This window comes from Leuresthes tenuis, unplaced genomic scaffold (genome assembly GCF_036924035.1).
Source record: "Leuresthes tenuis unplaced genomic scaffold, fLeuTen1.0.hap1 SCAF_5, whole genome shotgun sequence".
In the NCBI taxonomy this organism is placed as follows: Eukaryota; Metazoa; Chordata; class Actinopteri; order Atheriniformes; family Atherinopsidae; genus Leuresthes; species Leuresthes tenuis.
This window is the reverse complement of record NW_027325359.1, coordinates 26,519,776-26,540,111: the sequence shown is the minus strand read 5'-3', so window position 1 is coordinate 26,540,111 and position 20,336 is coordinate 26,519,776. Positions and strand designations below refer to the sequence as shown.

Sequence of the window (20,336 nt, the reverse complement as noted above, 5' to 3'; positions counted from 1 at the left end):
AAGTTTTTATATTAAGGGTCTTAAAAAGAATTTGACTTGAAGAAACCTGTAGGAACCCTGTGTTAGAGTTGGTAGACATATGAGAAAATGTGGGCTGTGCCCTTTTTCCTCATCCTGTATGCACCATCCTTAGTGAAACCCAGCGTCAAGTACACACAGGATTTGTGTTCTCCCTAATGCAGAGGTGAACTGGAGCTGATTAAAATCCATGTATACTGCAAAGTCATTTCATGCAGGACTGAATGCAGGATAAACACTCTCAAATTGCATTCTAGAGTCAGGTGTTAGCAGGTGTTGGCAACTTTTTTGGCCAGTGTAAAAGAGTTTAAGAGTCTGCTGAGCTCAGCTCTGTCCAGAGCAAAGCAGAAGAATCACAAACACTTTATATACACATCCAGCAGAGCAGAAAGAAGGGAACAAAACTCCAGTTGACACTCACACTGAGCTGAGTAAACAGATGATGTGTCGCTAAATGCTGATGTTAAACTAATCTGATTCCTGTTCATTGCTCCGTCATAGATTAAACTGATTGCTCTCTTGGTTTTGTGTTGTCCCTTACTTTTTTAAATGTATGATTTTGAAATGATGACTTTCAGAGTCAGCTGCATGTTGCCTCTGAAGGAGACAGAAGTTCAGAGGTGTCGAAAGTTCAAACGTCTTCAAGCAACGACTCCAGGAATGACTCTGAAGCTGCTGCTGCAGAGAGGTGAGGGTCGAGATTCTGTTCAGTAGTTCAGTCATGATTAGAATGATTTGATTGAGGCTGTAAAGATTTTTTCGAAACAGTGAAAAGTGCAAATATCCATGCTTGCATAACTAGAGAAATGTAAAGGCTGACACTGTATGGAAAGTTAATGAGTTGTGCCATCGGCCTTGTTTTTTTTGGTCAGTGTTTCTGTTGATTTTTGCATATTCAGAAACCAGTAAAAGTTTGAATTATGGTAAAGGTATAAGTTAAATCAGAGTATGTAGTTTGTTAATTATACATCCATGTCAACTGCCCTGGTATTTCAGTGACTCGTCAGAGGACACCGACTCATCTCTGGCTGCAGCTTTAACTGAAAATCTTGATATGTTCAGGTGAGAATAGGCTTTTCCCACTAACTTTAATGTGATTGGCTGACAATGACACAACAGAATCATATCTGGACTTGTTGCTTTGAACTGTGCAACTTTGTTCCTTACAGGTTTTTAAAGTTTATGAATCCTGGCAGTGGCTGCCAAGAAGCAGTTTCCATTGTGAGTACATTTAAAATCTGGGGTGTGGGTAAAAAAATAAAAGTTTCTTATAAAAATTGAATTTCTAAGAGTCAGAAATACATTTTTCATGACCTTTTTCTGTTATGCTTCTTTGAGCTTCTGTTGTTGATTAAGTATTGACATTGGGACTGGACAGTGGTAAGATTTCCTGGGTTCAAATCCCCTGCATGAAAGGTACTACGTCCAGTAAGGGTCCTCTGGTGAGACCCCTTTACCTGCCTGCCAGTGTAAGTCACTTTGGATAAAAGCTTCTGCCAAATTAACATAAACACTGCTGGAGCAGCAGCACTCAGGTTTGTTGCTGCTAAACTTAACCGTTAGAGTGAGCAATTTGATTAAGATAGCGCAGTAAGAAATTCAGCAAGAAATAGAGCCAGGCAAGTTCACTTTGGATTCTAGAATGTTCTGGGCAAGTGGGTGCCAGGCATGTGTCTTTGGGTAAGCAACTTTTGCTAAATGAAAGTCAAGTGCTTTGGTGATACCACAAATGTCCTGGCTCACATATGGCACAATCCCATTGAATTGAAAGAAACCATCTACTCATCACTTTACCAAATTCTCAGTGAATTCTGAACCAGACAAATCTGTCCTGGTTCAGCTTTCACTGCTTTATACTGAAGACTTTACATTTATAAGAGATAGTTGAGCTGGGATATATCATACCATCACATGGTATCCCAACAGAGAGCTATGTCAGCTTTACAAAGACTTGTAAGCCTTGTAAGTTGTAAATTTTTTTTTTTTTTACGTTTTGTAACATTTTCTACTGTGTTTTGTTCTGTAGCATCCATATTACAGGTTCATACAACCCCTGGAAAAACATTGTGGAATCACAAGATGTTCATGTCATCTTTTTCATTTTGTAGAAGAAATAACGCAGATATGACATGAAACAATTTGAATTAATCTGTGCATTTTGCACAAAATTCACATGAAATAGAGGGTAAAATTGTTTCCTTGTGTCATGAGGAAAAAATTCTGTAACCGAAAAAACAAACAGGAAAAAGAACACAGGACAAGGGCGGCTGTAGCACAGGAGGAAGAGCGGTCATCTGCCAATCAGAAAGTCGGTGGTTCAGCTTGAACATTGTTCTTGGGCAGGACATTAAACCCTGCGTTGCTTCCAACGCGTCCGTCTGTGTGTGATGGAGAGAAAAGTGTAGCCTGTAACAGTGTAGAGACTAAGACGTACCGTGTGAATGTGGCTTATAGTATAAAAGCACTATGAGTGGTTAAGAAGACTAGAAAACAGCTTCATAAGTACAGATAATTTACCATCTGCTTTGTTGAACCTCGTGCTTTTATGACAACTTACATTTGAGGCATGGACCTCACTAATGAAAAACTATATCTGCGAACAACCACAATCTTTTGCCACTTTAAGTTGAATAACCTTTTTTTTCACTGACAACCATGTTTCTTTTCAACTGCAGACTCGTTTGCAGCTTTAGACTTTTACAGGTATTGTACAGGTATTCTAAATGCAAATTACTGGGTGATTCCACAAGTTCTTTTTCTTCTTTATCTGAAGAAAGATTGCCCACACATTCAGAGCAGTACCTGCTTTTTGACTCACATCATCCACTTGAACACAAAGTGGCTGTCATCAGAACGCTACAGCCCCGGGCGGAGAGTGTACCTACCAAGGCTGAGGGAAAACGGAATGAACATCAGCACTCCAAGAAAGCTCTTCAAACCTGTGGATACCCAAACTGAGACTCTGTCAAACCAGCACAGAGAAATGGACCAAACCACACTGTTAGAGAAGCTAAGAGCGACAGACGCAAACATACTGTAAGTCCATATGTGGCAGGAGTCTCAGAGAAACTTAGAAGGATCTTCTCTAAACATGACACTCCAGTGCACTACAAACCCAAGAACACCCTCAGACAGAGACTGGTTCACCCAAAGGACAAAACACCAAACACAAACTGAGTGGTGTCGTGTCTGCAAGATTGTACGGACCTCTGTATAGGAGAGACCAAACAACAGCTCCACAAGAACATGGCACAACATAGGAGAGCCTGCTCTTCAGGTCAAGACTCAGCAGTGCACCTACATCTCAAGGAGAAGGGACACTCTGAGGACAGTAATGTCCATATTCTGGACAGAGAAGACAGATTGTTTGAGAGAGGAGTCAAAGAAACCATCTCTGTTACACTGGAAAAACCATCTTTGAACAGAGCAGGTGGCCTCAGGTATCACATTCCAGCACCTAAAATGCAGCATCGTCTCTCCCCCTCAAGCAGTTTCACAATCATTTGCACCTTGGATCCCATGACCAAAGCTCTCCCTTTCAGGCAGGTAGACAATTCAGAGGTGATGATGACTCTAATAACGTGCCCATTGGTGGGGGTTCAGTGACACATGACTGTAAGGACACTCAGATCCAGTCGTCCTTATTCAAGCTCTTATGATTACCATGCGGGTGCTGATTTCTGTTCAATAGTACTGTTCAGGTTGTGCAGTAGAATAATGCCATTGTCAGAGGTCTGTGGTTGGTTTGAATCTGTGCACTTTCTGATTAGCTCGTACTGTGGTCTTGGTCACCGTTACATCAGTCTCTGACTATTCCTGTATATTGATATGGTGGTTATAGGTCTCTGCCTGCTTAAACATATCAAAATCTGTGATGTTAAAGCAGTCTCAACGAGTGGAGAACTGATCTGGTGACTTTGACCCTTGGTCGGTATGCTAGAATTAGCATAACAGTGATGTGATCAGAAGCGCCAAAGTGAGGGAGGGGGTGAGGCCTTGTATGCTCATTTCTGGGTCCGGACTGTTGTTATAGTTGGCTTTGTTCGGAGACATTATGTATTCATATTCTGTATTTCTCTAAATAGCCTATGTTTTTATCTTGTTGATATGAATGGAATCTATTAAAAAAACATGATTACTTCATTGGCTCTTAGCAGGCTTCCATCAGACTTATTCTTCTTGACCTTAAAGCCGGTGATCTTTTTCATCCACACATCTCTCCTATTTTTCTGCTGGAGCTTGCTTTTCTGGCTTTTTTCTGTACACCTCCTTGCTGTCTGTTATCTTTTTTTCAGGTGTTTTTTTTTTTTAGTAGTCCTCACTGTTTTCCTCTTTCTTCTTTCCAGTTTCTTCTTAATGTTCACCAGCTTTTTTAAGGTCATTTGTGATCCAGGGTTTATTATTGGAGAAGCACCTCACTGTCCTTGCACTCCTTGGCTGCACAGTGGTGTTGTGGGTTAGCACTGGTTCCTCAAAGCGAGAGATTCTCCAGGTTTGAGTCCCAGCTGGGGCCTTTCTTGTTGGAGTTTGCATGTTCAGCTGTTTTTGAACAGTCCTCAGTAACTCGCTGTATCCCTGAAAGCTTTTTTCAATGTTCAGCAGCATTTTCAGATCACTGGTAATCCAGGGTTTTATTATTGGGGAAGCACCTCACTGTCCTTGCACTCCTTGGCTGCACAGTGGTGTTGTGGGTTAGCACTGGTTCCTCAAAGCGAGAGGTTCTCCAGGTTTGAGTCCCAGCTGGGGCCTTTCTTGTTGGAGTTTGCATGTTCAGCTGTTTTTGAACAGTCCTCAGTAACTCGCTGTATCCCTGAAAGCTTTTTTCAATGTTCAGCAGCATTTTCAGATCACTGGTGATCCAGGGTTTTATTATTGGGGAAGCACCTCACTGTCCTTGCACTCCTTGGCTGCACAGTGGTGTTGTGGGTTAGCACTGGTTCCTCAAAGCGAGAGGTTCTCCAGGTTTGAGTCCCAGCTGGGGCCTTTCTTGTTGGAGTTTGCATGTTCAGCTGTTTTTGAACAGTCCTCAGTAACTCGCTGTATCCCTGAAAGCTTTTTTCAATGTTCAGCAGCATTTTCAGATCACTGGTGATCCAGGGTTTTATTATTGGGGAAGCACCTCACTGTCCTTGCACTCCTTGGCTGCACAGTGGTGTTGTGGGTTAGCACTGGTTCCTCAAAGCGAGAGGTTCTCCAGGTTTGAGTCCCAGCTGGGGCCTTTCTTGTTGGAGTTTGCATGTTCAGCTGTTTTTGAACAGTCCTCAGTAACCCGCTGTATCCCTGAAAGCTTTTTTCAATGTTCAGCAGCGTTTTCAGGTCACTTTTGTATGGTACATTCTAGACTTGACAAAAAAATAACAATTTATCAGGTTTTTTTTTTAGGCATGTTTCCATGTTCAGCTATTAAATAACATTGATTTATGCTATATTTGTCTCTTTTCTTTTTCTTTGTAAATGTGCATCCTTGTGGTGAAATATGAAATGTGGTGAATTCATACTTAATTGGTGATATTGCAAAAAACTTTTGGTCTGAACAATTTGGTCTGAAATATTTGAACAGTGAAATCCAGAAGAATCCTTGTTTGGTTTGTTTTCTTCCAGATGGGTCAGAGTGATGAGCTTCATGATTGTGAATCTAAGGAGAGGACTGTTATGTCCACAGCTCGCACAGAACAAGAACTGGATCCCGTCAACTTGTCGTCAAACACCCAGTACAATTTTATTTGATCAATTTGTCTTACCATTACTTAAAAAAGAAAAAAAAATCAGTTGCAAAATGCATAGTTTTCATCTCTAAGGTTTACAGAATATTAATTCACATCTTAGACCATGCATGTTTTGTCACATAGATTAACGCCTTTAAACAAAAGTGAGCCGCCATCGCCAGGACAGGATGCATTCCTCGTTATGAGGTATGGCTGTGCCGTTTTGTTCTCACTTCACATTTCAGATTTAGTTCATTTTAACTCGTGTTGTGCTGTGCCTGCCTTTGTCTGAACTTTGTCTTTACAGCAGTCAAATTGAAACTCAATCAAATGAAGAAACGAGGTACACGCTCTGCACTCAAAGTTTTTTATATTTTAATCATGTATAAACATACAGTGTGTGTGTGTATATATATATATATATATATATATATATATATATATATATATATATATATATATGATAACAGCATTCAGTAGGATGCAGCAGTGGGCCCTGCAAAAACTGAAAAGTAAAGGCAAAATTCTGATAAGTTCACCAGGCCTCCAAAACTCGCCAGGTACCATTTAATGGCATCTTTAGAAAGAAAACCCAGACTGCAAACTCCCCACCCCATAACCCATAGGACTAAAAAAAAGTACCATTTTATTATTCCAGTACAAGAGCTTCTCTGTGATGGCATCTCAGTATTAGGAATGGACATAGTTTTATGGTTGATCACTTCAAATCAGATAAAGATTGATACACATACAGACATTGGATGAAAACCTCATTTTCTGTTTCTCAGCAGACTGTTTTCATTTTTAAACAGTTCCAATAAAGCAGAGTCAGGGAGAGCAGATACAGGAGAGACATGGAGAAGCGAAGAGGACTGGATCTGTTCACGGTGAGTTGCAGCTCTGACAGGACTATGTGCACCCCATACTAACCTTCATTTTTCCCTCCAGCAGTCAAGGGCTATGTTTACATGGACAGCAATATTCAGGTATTAACCTGGTTAAGACACTAATCTGAATAAGACACTTCTATGTGACAGCAAAGCCATACACCTTACCATATAAGGTCATATTTGGCATAAGCAGTAATCAAAATAAACTACTTTGAATGTGCTATATTATTCACATGATAATAACTTATATACTGTACATTTTTATGGCACTATCACGGCCCCCTAAAATCTTCAGTAGAATAGGGGTGGGTGGATGGGGGGCTGGTTTCATCCAGCATTATGCTAATGTTAGCAAAGAGTGATACAGCAGAGTAATACATTGTTCACATGCTGTTGAAGACCTTGGAGAAAGCAGATGAAGCTCCCATCTTAGACTTCACTTTGCAGAGATGACTAGACCTGCATCCTACAGCCAAACAAAAGCCCAGGTGATGCACTCGATGAGTGACAGTGGCTGGGCGGTGTCCTGGGAAGAGTGGCCTGTTAAGCAAAGAATATCATAATTTTTAAACTGTGATATATTAGACTACTTTGTAATATTCAGCTGACTCCAAATAGGCCAGTAGTATCCCAGTATATCATAGACTTTCTGCTGCTTGACATTAGGTAGGAAAGTTCAGGATATGAAAGTAATGCTTTTACCTAACCAACCACAGGCTAGTGGGGGACACTGCTAACCACTGAGAGTCAGAGAAGGGCAGGTCAGCTTTGGCTTAAAACAAACGGAAAAACTCCCATCGTCTTCAAAGTATTACACCACTTTTACTTACTGAATAGATATTAAATGTAGACTTCTGAGGTGATTGATTTGAATCCTACAAACAGTATGTACAATCCTGAGGTGGTTCACTCAAACATTGACACTGAATAGATGCAGCTGTTTTAATAAAGGAGAGTTGTCTGATTTTTGAAAGCACAAAAAAAAAGAAATTCAGACTGATAAATTGTATTTATTTATTTAAAAGTTCCTTTGTGTGGATGGATAGTATTTTGAGTATACAAAATACAGATATGCATGGATATGCATCTTAATACGAATTTGATAATTAATGGGATGATATACACATCAAGTTACCGTGCTATTAAAGGGGAACTCCGGTATTTTTAAACCTAGACCTTATTTCTGGCATGAAATACGTTTATCTACTCACCGAGAACAGTTTGGCGAAAGTCGGCGTCCTTCAGAAGCTATTTAGATAACTCGCGAATAACTCTAGATAACTCGAGTGAACAGGGCAAAGACGATGCAGCCTCTAAATAAGGCATTATTTGTCTTTATTTCACCAATACTTTAAGAAGAATGAATGAACGAATTTTTACTATTTATTATTGCTCTTTAAGCACATAACTACGGTTATGTGGCTACTTGCAGCTATAGGAGAGCTAACGGAAGGAATTCTACACACACCTCTACTGGGACCACTTTATCCACACGCATGGCTGCAGCACAGCTCATTCACTTGTTGCACAAAACTAGCAGCAGCAAACTCCGTGTGAAGTTAGCCCACTGTCACAGAGCAAGGAGTAAATAAACTGTGCTCCAGGGGGGCGTGTGGATGAAGTGGTCCCAGTAGAGTTCCTGTGTAGAAATCCCTACGTTAGCTCTCCTATAGCCGCAAGTAGCCACATAACAGCACCTATGAGCTAACAGAGCTATAGTACACATTCGTTCATTCATTCGTCTTAAAGTATTGGTGAAATAAAGACAGATAATGCCTTATTTAGAGGCTGCATCGTCTAAGCCCCGTTCACTCTGTTATATGGATCGCGAGTTATCTAAATATCTTGCAAAGGACGCCGACTTTTGTCAAACTGTTCTCTGTGAGTAGATAAACGTATTTCATGCCAGAAATAAGGCCTAGGTTTAAAAATACCGGAGTTCCCCTTTTAAGAGATTTGACAGAAATGCTATTTTGTTTTCTGGCGTCTCATACAGGCTTTTGGAGTGGTTGAATCCAGAGCCTCTTAACTCTGACCCAGACACTTGTAACAATGTGGTAAGTTTTCTTCATTCTGAATTTAAAAAAAAAACTTCTTTGCAAAAACTGTTGGTCAAAGTTTTTGTATGCGGATTGATGATACGTGCTGTGGTTGCAAAAGATCTTCTAAATAGAATCATTCAAGCTGAAGATGTGTCTAAATATAATGCACATCAGTTTAGAATAATAAAACTAAACTGATGACTGTAAAATTAAAGTAGTATCTGAAGAGTTGGATTTGCTGTTCCATGCCCTCTGAAAAACTCTGTTTTGATACATAGTTTGATAACCATTTTTCTTCCACCAAGAGCTTGGCTGTGTGGAAGAATCTTTAAGATTTAGATGTGGATTTAGATTATTTCCTTTAAATTTCTTTGATAGGGCACTGGCTCTTCTGGTGACAGTCTTATTTGTCTTCATCTTGTCTCCATATTGTTCTCAGGTTTCACCCAGTGATCCCAGGATGAATGGGATTCTGGTGCATTCAGCCCTCCAAGTCGAACCCTGTAACAGCATGGAAGATGCTCCCATCACAGATGCTCTGCGCTGGGTAAACAATAATGTGCTCTGAGATGTTTTCCAGGCTGTTTATGCATGAGAATAACACAGAAACTCTGCCCCCCACCCTCACTGCCCAAAAAACAAGACAAAAAACACAAATGTTGCAATAATGAGATCGGTAAAGTGATGTCACCCTGAGCTTCCATAGTGTGGGTTGCTCACATCCATCGTTACTGATTTCAGTACACTAACTTTAAGGGGTTGATGTTATTTTGGTTGTTAATTCACACCTACTGAACATTTTAGTCATTTGATGAAAGACTTGTTGTAACATCCATTAGAGTTAAAGGTTGTTTTTTTTTTAAAGTATCTTTACCTGCATTGATAAAGGTTATTTAAGAGGTGAAATATGGTTTATTTTAGAAGGGATCTATTTTATTTGGTATGCACTCTTGAACTGCAGCTCTTTTATAGTTGCACTTTGAAGCTTGATTTCAGCTTGTTGTATATGCCCCTGATTTTGGGCATCCAGCCCAGATAGCTTTGGTGGCAGATATTAAATGAAGAAACCAGTGAATAATTCTCACTTTCCTCCTAATTATCCTTTGTTGCTGTTGTTGGACAATGCTGCTTTATCCAGTCTGTTTGTGCTGTAGTGTTGTCACGATACCAACATGTATTTCGATACTTTTCCAAATAAAAAGAGAACACAAAAAATGTAATTTTTAATATAGTATTATAAAATAAATAATATAGTTAGGCTATTTAAACCAGAGAAAGTGGTAGGTAATTGCAATGTAGCTTTAATTTGTTTTCCAGAGCTTCTTTTGTGGTGAGTAAAGGGGGCTGGCGTTGCTTGCTTTTAGCACTGAATGTGGCTTTTTTCATGGGTATATCAATTATTACCTTATCCTTCTCTGGATTCCTCATCCAGGTCTGGGTGCTTGTACTTCAAGTGTTTTGCCAAGTTGGAAGTGTTTCCACCCTTGACTAGACATGTTTTGTAACACCGTTGGCACAGTGGTGCTTCGGTGTTAATGGCTTCACCGTCCATATAGCACTTGGCGCACCTGGTTTAACCCCCCGCAATGTGACCATTAAGGAGAGGAGATGTTGTCCAGACATTCAACTGCTGTCAGTTGGTTTCTCTGCGTTCTATGCGTCCAGAGAGTTCACATATACAGTCGTCATCGTTGTTTACATTCTACAGAGGGCAGCACTGACAACGGTGTGTGACGTCATCCATGATGCCGTTGCTAGGATACATACCCAGCATCCTGAGGCATTCATTGCAGTGACAGGAGATTTCAACCACGTCTCTCTATCCTGCCTGACTGGCTTTGTACAGTATGTGGACTGTCCAACACGTAGAGAAAGGACATTAGATCTGTTCTATGCTAACATGAAGGAGGCTTAAGACATATTTTCACCTGGCACGCGCTATGAAAAGGTGGCTTGGTGCGTAGTCGTTCACCAGTCAAAATTTGTAACTTTACGCATGCGGAGAACGACAAACAGGATAGACAAATTCGAATCCACACTCAGCGAGGAAGTGCGTCTGTAGTGCCTGTGCCAGTGCCTTCAACACCATACGGCCTCCCATACTGAGAGACAGGCTTCTATGTATGGGTGTCCTGTCCTTGTTTTTGAAAGTCCGATTTCCTATTATTTGATATTTGTTTAATGTCTTCAGTTGTGTAGCTTTTATTGTTTGGATACATTTTTGACTGTTTTAGGTTGGTATAATGGACTCAACACAAAAGTTGATGAAGTCTGTGGTAACAGTACATGCTGAGTCTAGAGTGCCCTCCCTCAGCACTCCCAGTTAGTGCAGTCAAAGCAGGCCACAAAAGTTTCTTTGTTATCCTGAGTGCACAGCCGTTTGACATTATTCTGAGGTTTAGTCCGATATGTTGGGATGAGTTGGACCACATTATGATCAGATGAGGCTATCAGTGGCTTGCTTCTGGTTTGATAGCCCCCTTCATGTGTATATATAACAATTATTCAGTGTACTTTCCTTTCTTGCTTTGCATTTGCAACGCAGGGTTCAGTTTCTTGCCCCAGGATGCTTCGACATGCAGTCTGGGAATGCCGGGAGTCGAACTCCTTGTTGCATCTTATGTGCTCATTGGTCACTTATTTTGCCAAAAAATCGTTTTGCAATAAATTTAAATGAAGAAATGGAAATGGCTTCAAAAGCAGTAGAACTCTCACAATTCAATTCAATTCAATTCAATTTTATTTATATAGCGCCAGATTACAACAATTGTCATCTCAAGGCACTTAAGTAATATAGTCCAATTCAAGCCAATTGGAATTCAATTCATTGTAATCATAATCCAATTAATTCATATAGAGCCAATTCAAAAAATTAATATCCTAGCTAAGGAAACCAACAGATTGCACTGAAACTTGTCTTCAGTCCAATCTCCCGTCCTGAGCGTGCCTGTGGCGACTGTGGAAAGGAACGACTCCCTTTTAACAGGAAGAAACCTCTGGCAGAACCAGACTCAGGAAGGGTGGCCATCCGCCTCGACCAGCTGGGGTTTGAGAAGACAGAAAAGAGGGGGGAAAAACACCATAACGCCATTCAAAGGATATCTGTAATAATCATATAATCATCTTATTTCACCAGTTCCCACACAAAAAAACCCTTGAACGTGAATAGTTTAGTAGAAAAGCACCATTAACAGGTGATATTTCTCTATGTCTGAGGCAATGTTGCCAAATCAGCTTAATGGAGTTTTTGCTTGCTTTGATAACCTCCACAAAGAGTCGGCTGCAAAGTCTACTCAACCTCCAGCACACCTGCTCCTGTCACCATCCACAGTGGATGTTAGAATAATTGTCCTGATAATTAACACAAGCAAATGTGGAGAGCACAACACACTTATAACAAAGGTCTATAAACAAAAAGAATGGAATTCACATGGTGGGTTTACTGGTTTCTGCACCAGATACCAGCCGGTCTTCAGATAGCAGAGGTAGCCTGTGTCTCGGCAAATATGATTATCCTTGATCCGCCGATCAGCCCCAACTACTCATGCTTGGCAGAATCCTATATTAACAATGAAAAGGCTAAAGACTGGGGTTATTACTTTGGTGTGGACAGTTTGCTCTGTATTTACACTGAAACTGCTGAAAGCATCTGAATTTGACTGAGTGACCGATCTTTCTCCAGGTGCTACAGAGGAAACAGTACTGCGCTTTGTCTCCAGCTGACTCTTACAGCTGGCCAGCTGTGGCGCGAGGATGCAACACTGTAATCATCTCCCACATCACTGACCAGCCACTCAGCTACCTCGCCCCACTCCTCACCCACATCCTACTAAATTCCATCTTCACCTCCCTCACGTCCAGCTCAGGAGTAAGTATGAACACACAAATACATGCAGTGGCTTTTTATTCCAGTGTCAAATTAAATAACATCACTTTTAAAAGTATACTCTTCATGTCACTGTATTTACGTCCAGCCAGTAGCAGTGGTGCTGTGTCCTGGGTGGGAGAGGGCCCAGGTTGTGTATAACTTGCTGGAAGAGAGCAAAGTTGCCAAAACTCTCCATCCTGTCATCGTAATTCTGGGCATAGGCAAGGACGAAGCCAAAGCTGTCAAAATCCCCAAAAACTGTAAGCCAACATATTTTCAGTCTGTCAGTTGTCAGAATGACTCCAGATTTTTTAAGATTTTTATTGGAAATCTCTAAATGTGTTTATTTAGAAATAGGAATCACATAATTTTATTTTCAACAGGCCTGCTGTTAGTGACCACACCATTCACTCTGGCCCGTCTATTGTCCTGTCACTGCTTCCTGTTCCTACGGCTGTACCACCTGGTACTGGACGAGGCTGACAAGCTCTTTACTGTTGCTCCTGATCAGGTAACGGATTATAATTTCTACAAAGAAAGTACCTGCTATCCGATTAGGATTAACTGATGTGGAAAAGATTATGAGGTCAGTATTTACAAAGATAACCCTAGGACTTTCAGTTGGGAGTTATGAATCGTCAGGAGACTGTTCTTTGTTCTCTTGAAACTTAATGTCAGACATTAATTTATACTAAAATGTAGTATCTGAGTTTGATACCGATTGTTGTCTACCTTGGATGATCTGTTAGAAATTCCTTTTGACTCAAGATGACTAATTTCAACAATAAATGTCTTTATAACCTCTATTAACAACATATCCCATGCAAAGATCAGGGCTGAATGGGAGAATGAATTGGGGGAGGAATTGAAGGAGAAACAGTGCTCTACGAAGAGTAAATGAAAGCTCTTCTTGTAGTCCAATACAATTTAAGGTTTTACATCGCAGTCACTATTCCAAAGCAAGGCTGGCGAAAATTTACCCTAATGCAAATGCATGCTGGGACAGGTGTCATAGCACTCCTGCCAACCTAACTCATATGTTTTGGGCATGTCCCTCCCTGACAACCTATTGGTCGGTGATCTTTAAAACACTTTCAGAGTGGTTGAATATTAATCTACAACGCAGTGCTGCTATCGCTATATTTGGTGTCACAGATAGGAACTGCTTTACAATTAGGAAAAGACATAAACATATCATTGCTTTTACCACCTTACTCACACGCAGCAGAATATTATTACATTGGAAATCCAAAAATCCACCTAAAGTGTCATTATGGTTATGTGATCTGATGCAATTCATACAACTAGAAAAGATTAAACATACACTCAGAGGGTCTTGGGAAAACTTCTTCTCTGTCTGGAACCCAGTGTATTTAGGTAGATTTAAAACCATGCCTTCTTGATGAGCGGTCTTTTCTCTCAGTTATGCTCCTCCATGGCTTTTTGCCTTCCTTGCTTCTTTAGGTGAGTGTCCCTTCAGTTTGTTATTTGCGGGGTGGGATGGGGGAGTGGGGGTTGGGTGAATGCGTGAGTATGTGTGTGACATATAATAAAAATATGTGAGCATTGTTCCAAGGATCTTCTCTTTGGTCTGTATTTGTTAATTGTCTGTGCTCAAATAAAAAAAAAAATAAAAAAAAAAGTAACCCTGATTCTCCACACAACATGAGTATCTCACATTGGAACTAGCCCCCATACACCATCCTCAGAAGCTCTGTTACATTACCCCAGTCTTCTTTCTTCAGAAAGAAATGATTTCTGCTCCCTAGGGGAGGCACTTCCTCCTACTGTAAGAGCTTGGCCCAACATTACTTCCTCAGTCTAGGTAAGCACACCTCTTCCTCCCTTCAGGCAAAGGGAGCGGTCTGATGAGACACCCAACTTAAGTTTCAGAGAACCGGGGGCAATTTCTTAACTTAAAGCACTCTTTCAACATTTGTTTTGATATTAAGGCTGCAGCAAACGTTTGTTAGGTAATCAAGAATTCTATCAATTATTCCATTGACTTTTACGTTTAGCCCAGTGTTTCTCAATTCCGGTCCTCATGACCCACTGCCCTTCATGTTTTCGATGATTCCCTCCTTCACCACACCTGATTCAAATGATCAGCTCGTCATCAAGCTCTGCAGTGGCCTGATAAGTAGGCATTCATTTGAATCAGGTGTGGTGAAGAAGGACTGCATTAAATGTGGCAATGAGACGGAGTACAAAGCTGCGAAGTATGAGCTGAGGAGAGCCATCACAGCGGCCAAAAGGCAGCACAGAGTGAAGCTGGATGGTTTCTACTCTTCTGCCGACTGCAGATCACAGAATGCAGGAACACCACCAACATCATTAGCTCCTCAGACAGCCTGCCTGATAACCTCATGAACTTCTACACCCGCTTCGAGACCACCAGCGGCATCACAGGGAGAAGTGACTATACCTGGCCCACCCAACCCCCCGCTTCCCCTCCACCAACAGTATCTTCAGTCAAGGTATTCAAAACCTTGTAGAGGATCAACACCTGCAAGGCAGCAGGGCCGGACAGCATCACTGGGCAGGCCTTCAGAACATGTGCCAACGAACTGGCAGATGTTCTCACCTCCATCTTCAACCTCTCCCTCATCCAGAGCACCGTCCCCTCCTGCTTCAAGACCACAACCATCGTCCCCCTCCCCAAGAGGAGCCCACCCACCTGCCTGAATGACTACAGACCAGTAGCACTAACTCCAATAATTTAGAAGTGTTCTGAGAGAGTGATGCTGGCCTACATTCAGAGCACCATGCCGGACACTCTGGACCCCCGCAGTATGCCTACCGGTCCAACAGATCTATCTCAGATGCTGTTGCTGCTGCCCTCCACTACTCCCTCTCCCACCTAGAAAACAAAGACTCCTACATCAGAATGCTCCTTGTTGATTACAGCTCCGCCTTCAGCACAGTCACAGTCATCCCCCACAAGCTCACCCATAAACTGTCTGCTCTTGGCCTGAACCCCACCTTCTGTGACTGGCTCCTGGACATTCTGACTGGCAGGCTCGGATCGGCAACAGGACTTAGGCCAGTATCATCACAAACATGGGCACCCCACAGGGATGTGTCCTCAGCCCTATCCTCTACACCCTCTTCACCCACGACTGTGTCGCCTCCCACAAGGACAACATCATCCAGAAGTTTGCGGATGACATCGCAGTCCCTGGCGGGGATGAAGCGGCCTACAGGAGGGAGGAGACCTCATCAGCCACTATTCATCCGAGACCTTGCGCTGGAGAAGGTGAGCACCTTCAAATACCTGGGGGTGCACATCAACCACACAGGTGGTGAAGAAGGCTCAACCGCGGCTGTATTTTCTGAGGAGGCTCAGGAAGTTTGTCATGTTGGCTGAGATCCTCAGGAATTTCTACAGTTGCTTTGTTGAGAGCATGTAGACCAGTTGCATCACTGTGTTGTACGGCAGTGCCGCTGTCATGGGCTGCAAACGCCTGCTGAGAGTGGTAAAGACAGCCGAGAGGATCATCAGGACTCCACTCCCCTCTCTGCAGTAACCTGTTTACATTTAATTTTTGCACTATTCAGTGTATATATATTCATTATTTTTTCTTCTGTTTATTTGTATTTTGTAGATAGAATTTTACTGTATATAGCATTTTTTACTGCTTTGACTGGCATTCTTGCAGACAGGAAAGTAAGGGCTCGTCCACAGGAGTACGCAGCCTCACCCAACACGCTGTCGTTTCGAAAAAAGTCTCTGTAAACATGGCGTTGTTTCCAGAAATATCTGCGTCCATACGGATTCACTGGAAACCACCCAAAACGCTGTAGTACATATGCCAGGCCTGTATGTGACGCTGTGATGCCGCCACACCAATACACTAAAACCAGAAGAGAATCCATGGAGCATGGGTATAAAGGCATAGACATATAAAGAATCTTTATAATGTCTATGTATTAAGGTAGTACAAGCCTGTAGTCTGCCATTGTTGTTGTTATGACCGTAGTACTTGTACTTGTACTTGTACTTTTTCTGTAGTTTGGAAAAATACAAGTACAATGGACTTGTTAAAGTTTTATTCTTTATATGTCTATGGTTATGACATGTCTAGCGACAGCGGCTGACCTTAATGGTTAGTGGGGCGGGGCTTATACGTCATTGTTTCAGAAAAAATGCGCATTCTTCGTCCATACGACTCCGGGCTATCCAGTGTTTTAGGATTAGGACGTGATTTTCCCAGACTCGTGGATCCGTCTGGACGCGAGGCCGAAAATATAAAGTATTTATGCGGATTCCACAAAAACATTCTCATGTGGACGGGCCTTTTTCATCGTATACATATGACAATAAAAACTTTGAATCTTGAATCTTGTGTATGTTCTGCTCAGTGGACTATTTGTGAACTGAGTGGGTGCCTTCTGCTCAGATGTAAATTCCGATTTACAATGGACCCACTTTATTTTTTTATTTGATCTGAAACTGTCCCAAACATTTTTTGTCTTTTTATCTAATTTTGCTCCAAGTTTTCTCCTGTTTCCTCCATTGCGCCATAAAATCAAGCTTGGTTGAAACGGCACGTGTAATAGGGATTGAGCCCATGACTTGAACGGCTGCTTCAATAGTTTTATTTCTTTTCAGCCCCTTGACACTGGCCGGAGACAATGTGCTCTCTTTATGAACTGATAAGTGATTGGGTGTTGCCTCACGGTTTTGCCTCCATAACCTATGTGACGAACTAGAATAGTGGCTAGGTACACTTTGGAATGTGGACAAAGCCAGATCTTTATCCCTCATGTTGACAGTGGGTACTAGGCTCTCAAGAGCCACCACCCCTGCTTTTGTGCAGCAGTCCTCAAACACATGCCATGTAATGTTATATGCTTTATATGCGCAACAGGTGGAAGAGGCTCTGACACTGAGCTACACACGTGGACAAAATTGTTAGTACCCCTCTGTTAATGAAAGAAAAACCCACAATGGTCACTGAAATAACTCTATTTTTAAAATGATTCTGTTGAACCACAATTCAAAAGCAATGTCAGATTTTCATTGGATCATTTTCAGTAAATGCTTTATTTTTTATTACTTTTGTCAGTTTCAAGTTATTTCAGTGACTACTGTGGGTTTTTCTTTCATTGCTTTCTGTCTTTTACTTTCATTAGGGGTACCAACAATTATGTTCACGTGGGCTGGCCCTTGGCAATAATAGGTGAGCTGCTCAATACAATCAGTGTGTCCCAATGGGTGCAGATAACATGAGCACAGCCCTCCTTGTCTGTTGATATACGCTATCATCTTGGTGTTGTTGTTGGTGTCATAATTTTTTGCTGAATAGTTTAGCATGTAATTTTGTAAAAGCCAAACAACGTATAAAGAAATCTGCATCATATGTCGACTACTGACTGTCCATGTTTCTAAAGATTGGCTTCGTCCAAAAAACCCCACATTTGTTTACTTCCTCCTAAAAGTCCCTTGTTCCAGGGAAATATCATCAGAATGCAGCTATTGGCTCATGTTTACAAAACTTGCAAACGGTTGCATGCAAAAAAATGTCCAACACAGCAAAATAAAAAGAAGCACAGAAAGAACAAGAGGGCAGTGTGTAGAGAAATACATCTCAACACACGTCATAAGACATGAACCCAGAAATGTTATGTTGCTTTAATGCAAATGTTATGCCCAGCCTGCCTTAAAACGTGAACACTCTCCTGTTAGATGGCAACCATCTTGAAGCATTTCCAGAGGGTGACTTCCAGCGAAGAGAAATGTCCGAAGCAGCTTGTTGCTTTGGCAAAAAGGTGGACCAGTCACATGGAGGATCTGATAACTAATCACATGCCTTACCCATGCGTTGTCATAACTGTCCCTGAGGAAGCTGCTCTTTATGGTAACGTTCAGCAGGTCAGTCATGTGGAAATCATATTGTTACCACGGTACACTTTGCTCTACTAAGTATGAGTGTATAATTATACAATCAGTGGCAGCATGTTATCTGGAAACATGTATTGGGCTCCTCCATAAAGGGAAATAAGGGGGAGGTGTTTTTATTAAGTGGGATGACAGACAGGTCTAAAGAAAAAAGTCTAAAGATGTCAGAATCCTAACTACAAGATATTGTTTGATCAACATCTTTCATCAGGGTCATAATCTAAAGAATTGTGTGACCTTAATGGAATATGTTCTGGAAGTCCATTATAGTCTGAGGACTACAGAGTAACAGTTATCAGGCAGGAGAATAAACAGGGCCTGTGGTGCATATTATATAGAATATTTTATGGGTTCTTAAATATTAAACCCTTATTATAGTGGCTGTTTGTTTAGCAAAAGATTGGCATAGGCTGTATTACTGTTTTTCTCATAAATTCGTTAAACATACATGAGAATGAACAAATAAAATGTGTATTTGTCACAACTTATACCAGATTTCTAAAATCTTTTTTTTTTTTCTCTGTGCAGGCCACCCTCATGACTCTGGAGAGCAATAAGATCTCAGCACTGTTGGACGTGCTGGATTTCAGCCCTGACATTGGGCAGAAGACTCTGATTGTAGCAAACTGTGTTCAGGAGGTAGAAGATGTTTACAACGTGAGTTTCGGTTATAAATCCCAGTGCTTTGCTTACTCTTCCTTTGTGCATGTCCTCTGCCTTTTTTTCAAACAACAGCTGCTCTATTAGTGACAAATATATTTTTGTGAAGTTGTGTCAGTAGCATGAGCTGTCGCCTTTTACTTACAGCTTTCTGTGTCCAGTCAAAGAAGCGTGAATAATTTGTCTAAGAAAAGACAACAATAATAAGTTAAATGTCAAGCACTGCTGTAACTGAATTAGAAACTGTATGAAGGACAAAACATGATTCAAAGGAGACATATTATGGAAAAAAAATTTTTTTTTCTGTTCTTGAGAGCATATGAAAGTATTCAGGGAGTCTGAAGTCATCAATAAGTTTAAAAACTTTTTTTTGTGCCCCTTGTTTAAAAGTTCCTCATTTAAACATTCTGATTATTATTTCAAATTTACGTCACTGCTCAAGTTCACTCCACCTCCTCTGCTAAGCCTCGATCGCTGAGCTCCTCCCGCTCACATCCAGCCTGTTGCCTGTTGTCAACTGTTCTAAGTAGCGTGCATCTTACATCTACCAGCAGCCTCAGAGAATATGAGAACCTGTAAATAAAAATAAATAACAATAAACTACGGTATATTTGAGGGTAATGTCCCAGCAAGAGTTATCTAAAGGCTGTTTATGTGCAGCAACCACTTATCATCTGACTTTTAACATCTTGGTCCAGTTCAACACTGGACTGAAGCGGCTGTGTCACAAAAAGTGATTAGTTCCAACTCGATGCCTGAACTTCGTTTGAAGAAAATGTAAGTTTTTCGATTAGCTGTGGCTAATGCTGACAGCTTTGGATAATGAGGAGGACATACATTAACTTCTAAGGAGTTATTGCTGTTACTTGCTGAAAGAAGAACATTATTGTTACCACATTACGTTTTTAACTGAAGCTTTCTAGTTTAAGCGTTACATTCTGTAGTTCCGGCAACCCACAGTTCTGTGGATAAGGTGTGTTTTCAACACACCACTGGTCCTCTCCTCACCCTCGTTTCTACATTTAACGCTGTGTACCGCTCTCGGTGTGTTAACATTACATTATTGGCATGTTTCCGAAAAATGTAGAAGTGGGGGAAAGCACTTGCTCAATCTACACCCTTCCAAAGAACATTTTTTACAAAGTTATCAAGAGTACTGACAACGGAAGTTTGAAATGCTCTTTTGCCACATAATTCAGATAATTCCAGGAAGTCTTCAGTGGACAATTTGAATACATATAAATGGAGGGA

The 20,336-nt window shown here is 41.2% G+C and overlaps 1 protein-coding gene across 1 annotated transcript in view; it reads left to right on the top strand.

Annotated features, from left to right (window-relative positions):
• tdrd12 (tudor domain containing 12) overlaps positions 1–20,336 on the top strand; it is a 47,622-nt gene that overhangs the window by 7,096 nt on the left and 20,190 nt on the right. The window contains exons 9-19 of the mRNA XM_072385333.1: positions 597–706; positions 1,015–1,080; positions 1,188–1,239; positions 5,620–5,729; positions 8,610–8,670; positions 9,095–9,202; positions 12,338–12,523; positions 12,630–12,783; positions 12,907–13,034; positions 18,213–18,398; positions 18,954–19,082. Coding sequence (XP_072241434.1) covers positions 597–706; positions 1,015–1,080; positions 1,188–1,239; positions 5,620–5,729; positions 8,610–8,670; positions 9,095–9,202; positions 12,338–12,523; positions 12,630–12,783; positions 12,907–13,034; positions 18,213–18,398; positions 18,954–19,082 — 1,290 coding nt within the window. The remainder of the gene's footprint in view (positions 1–596; positions 707–1,014; positions 1,081–1,187; positions 1,240–5,619; positions 5,730–8,609; positions 8,671–9,094; positions 9,203–12,337; positions 12,524–12,629; positions 12,784–12,906; positions 13,035–18,212; positions 18,399–18,953; positions 19,083–20,336) is intronic.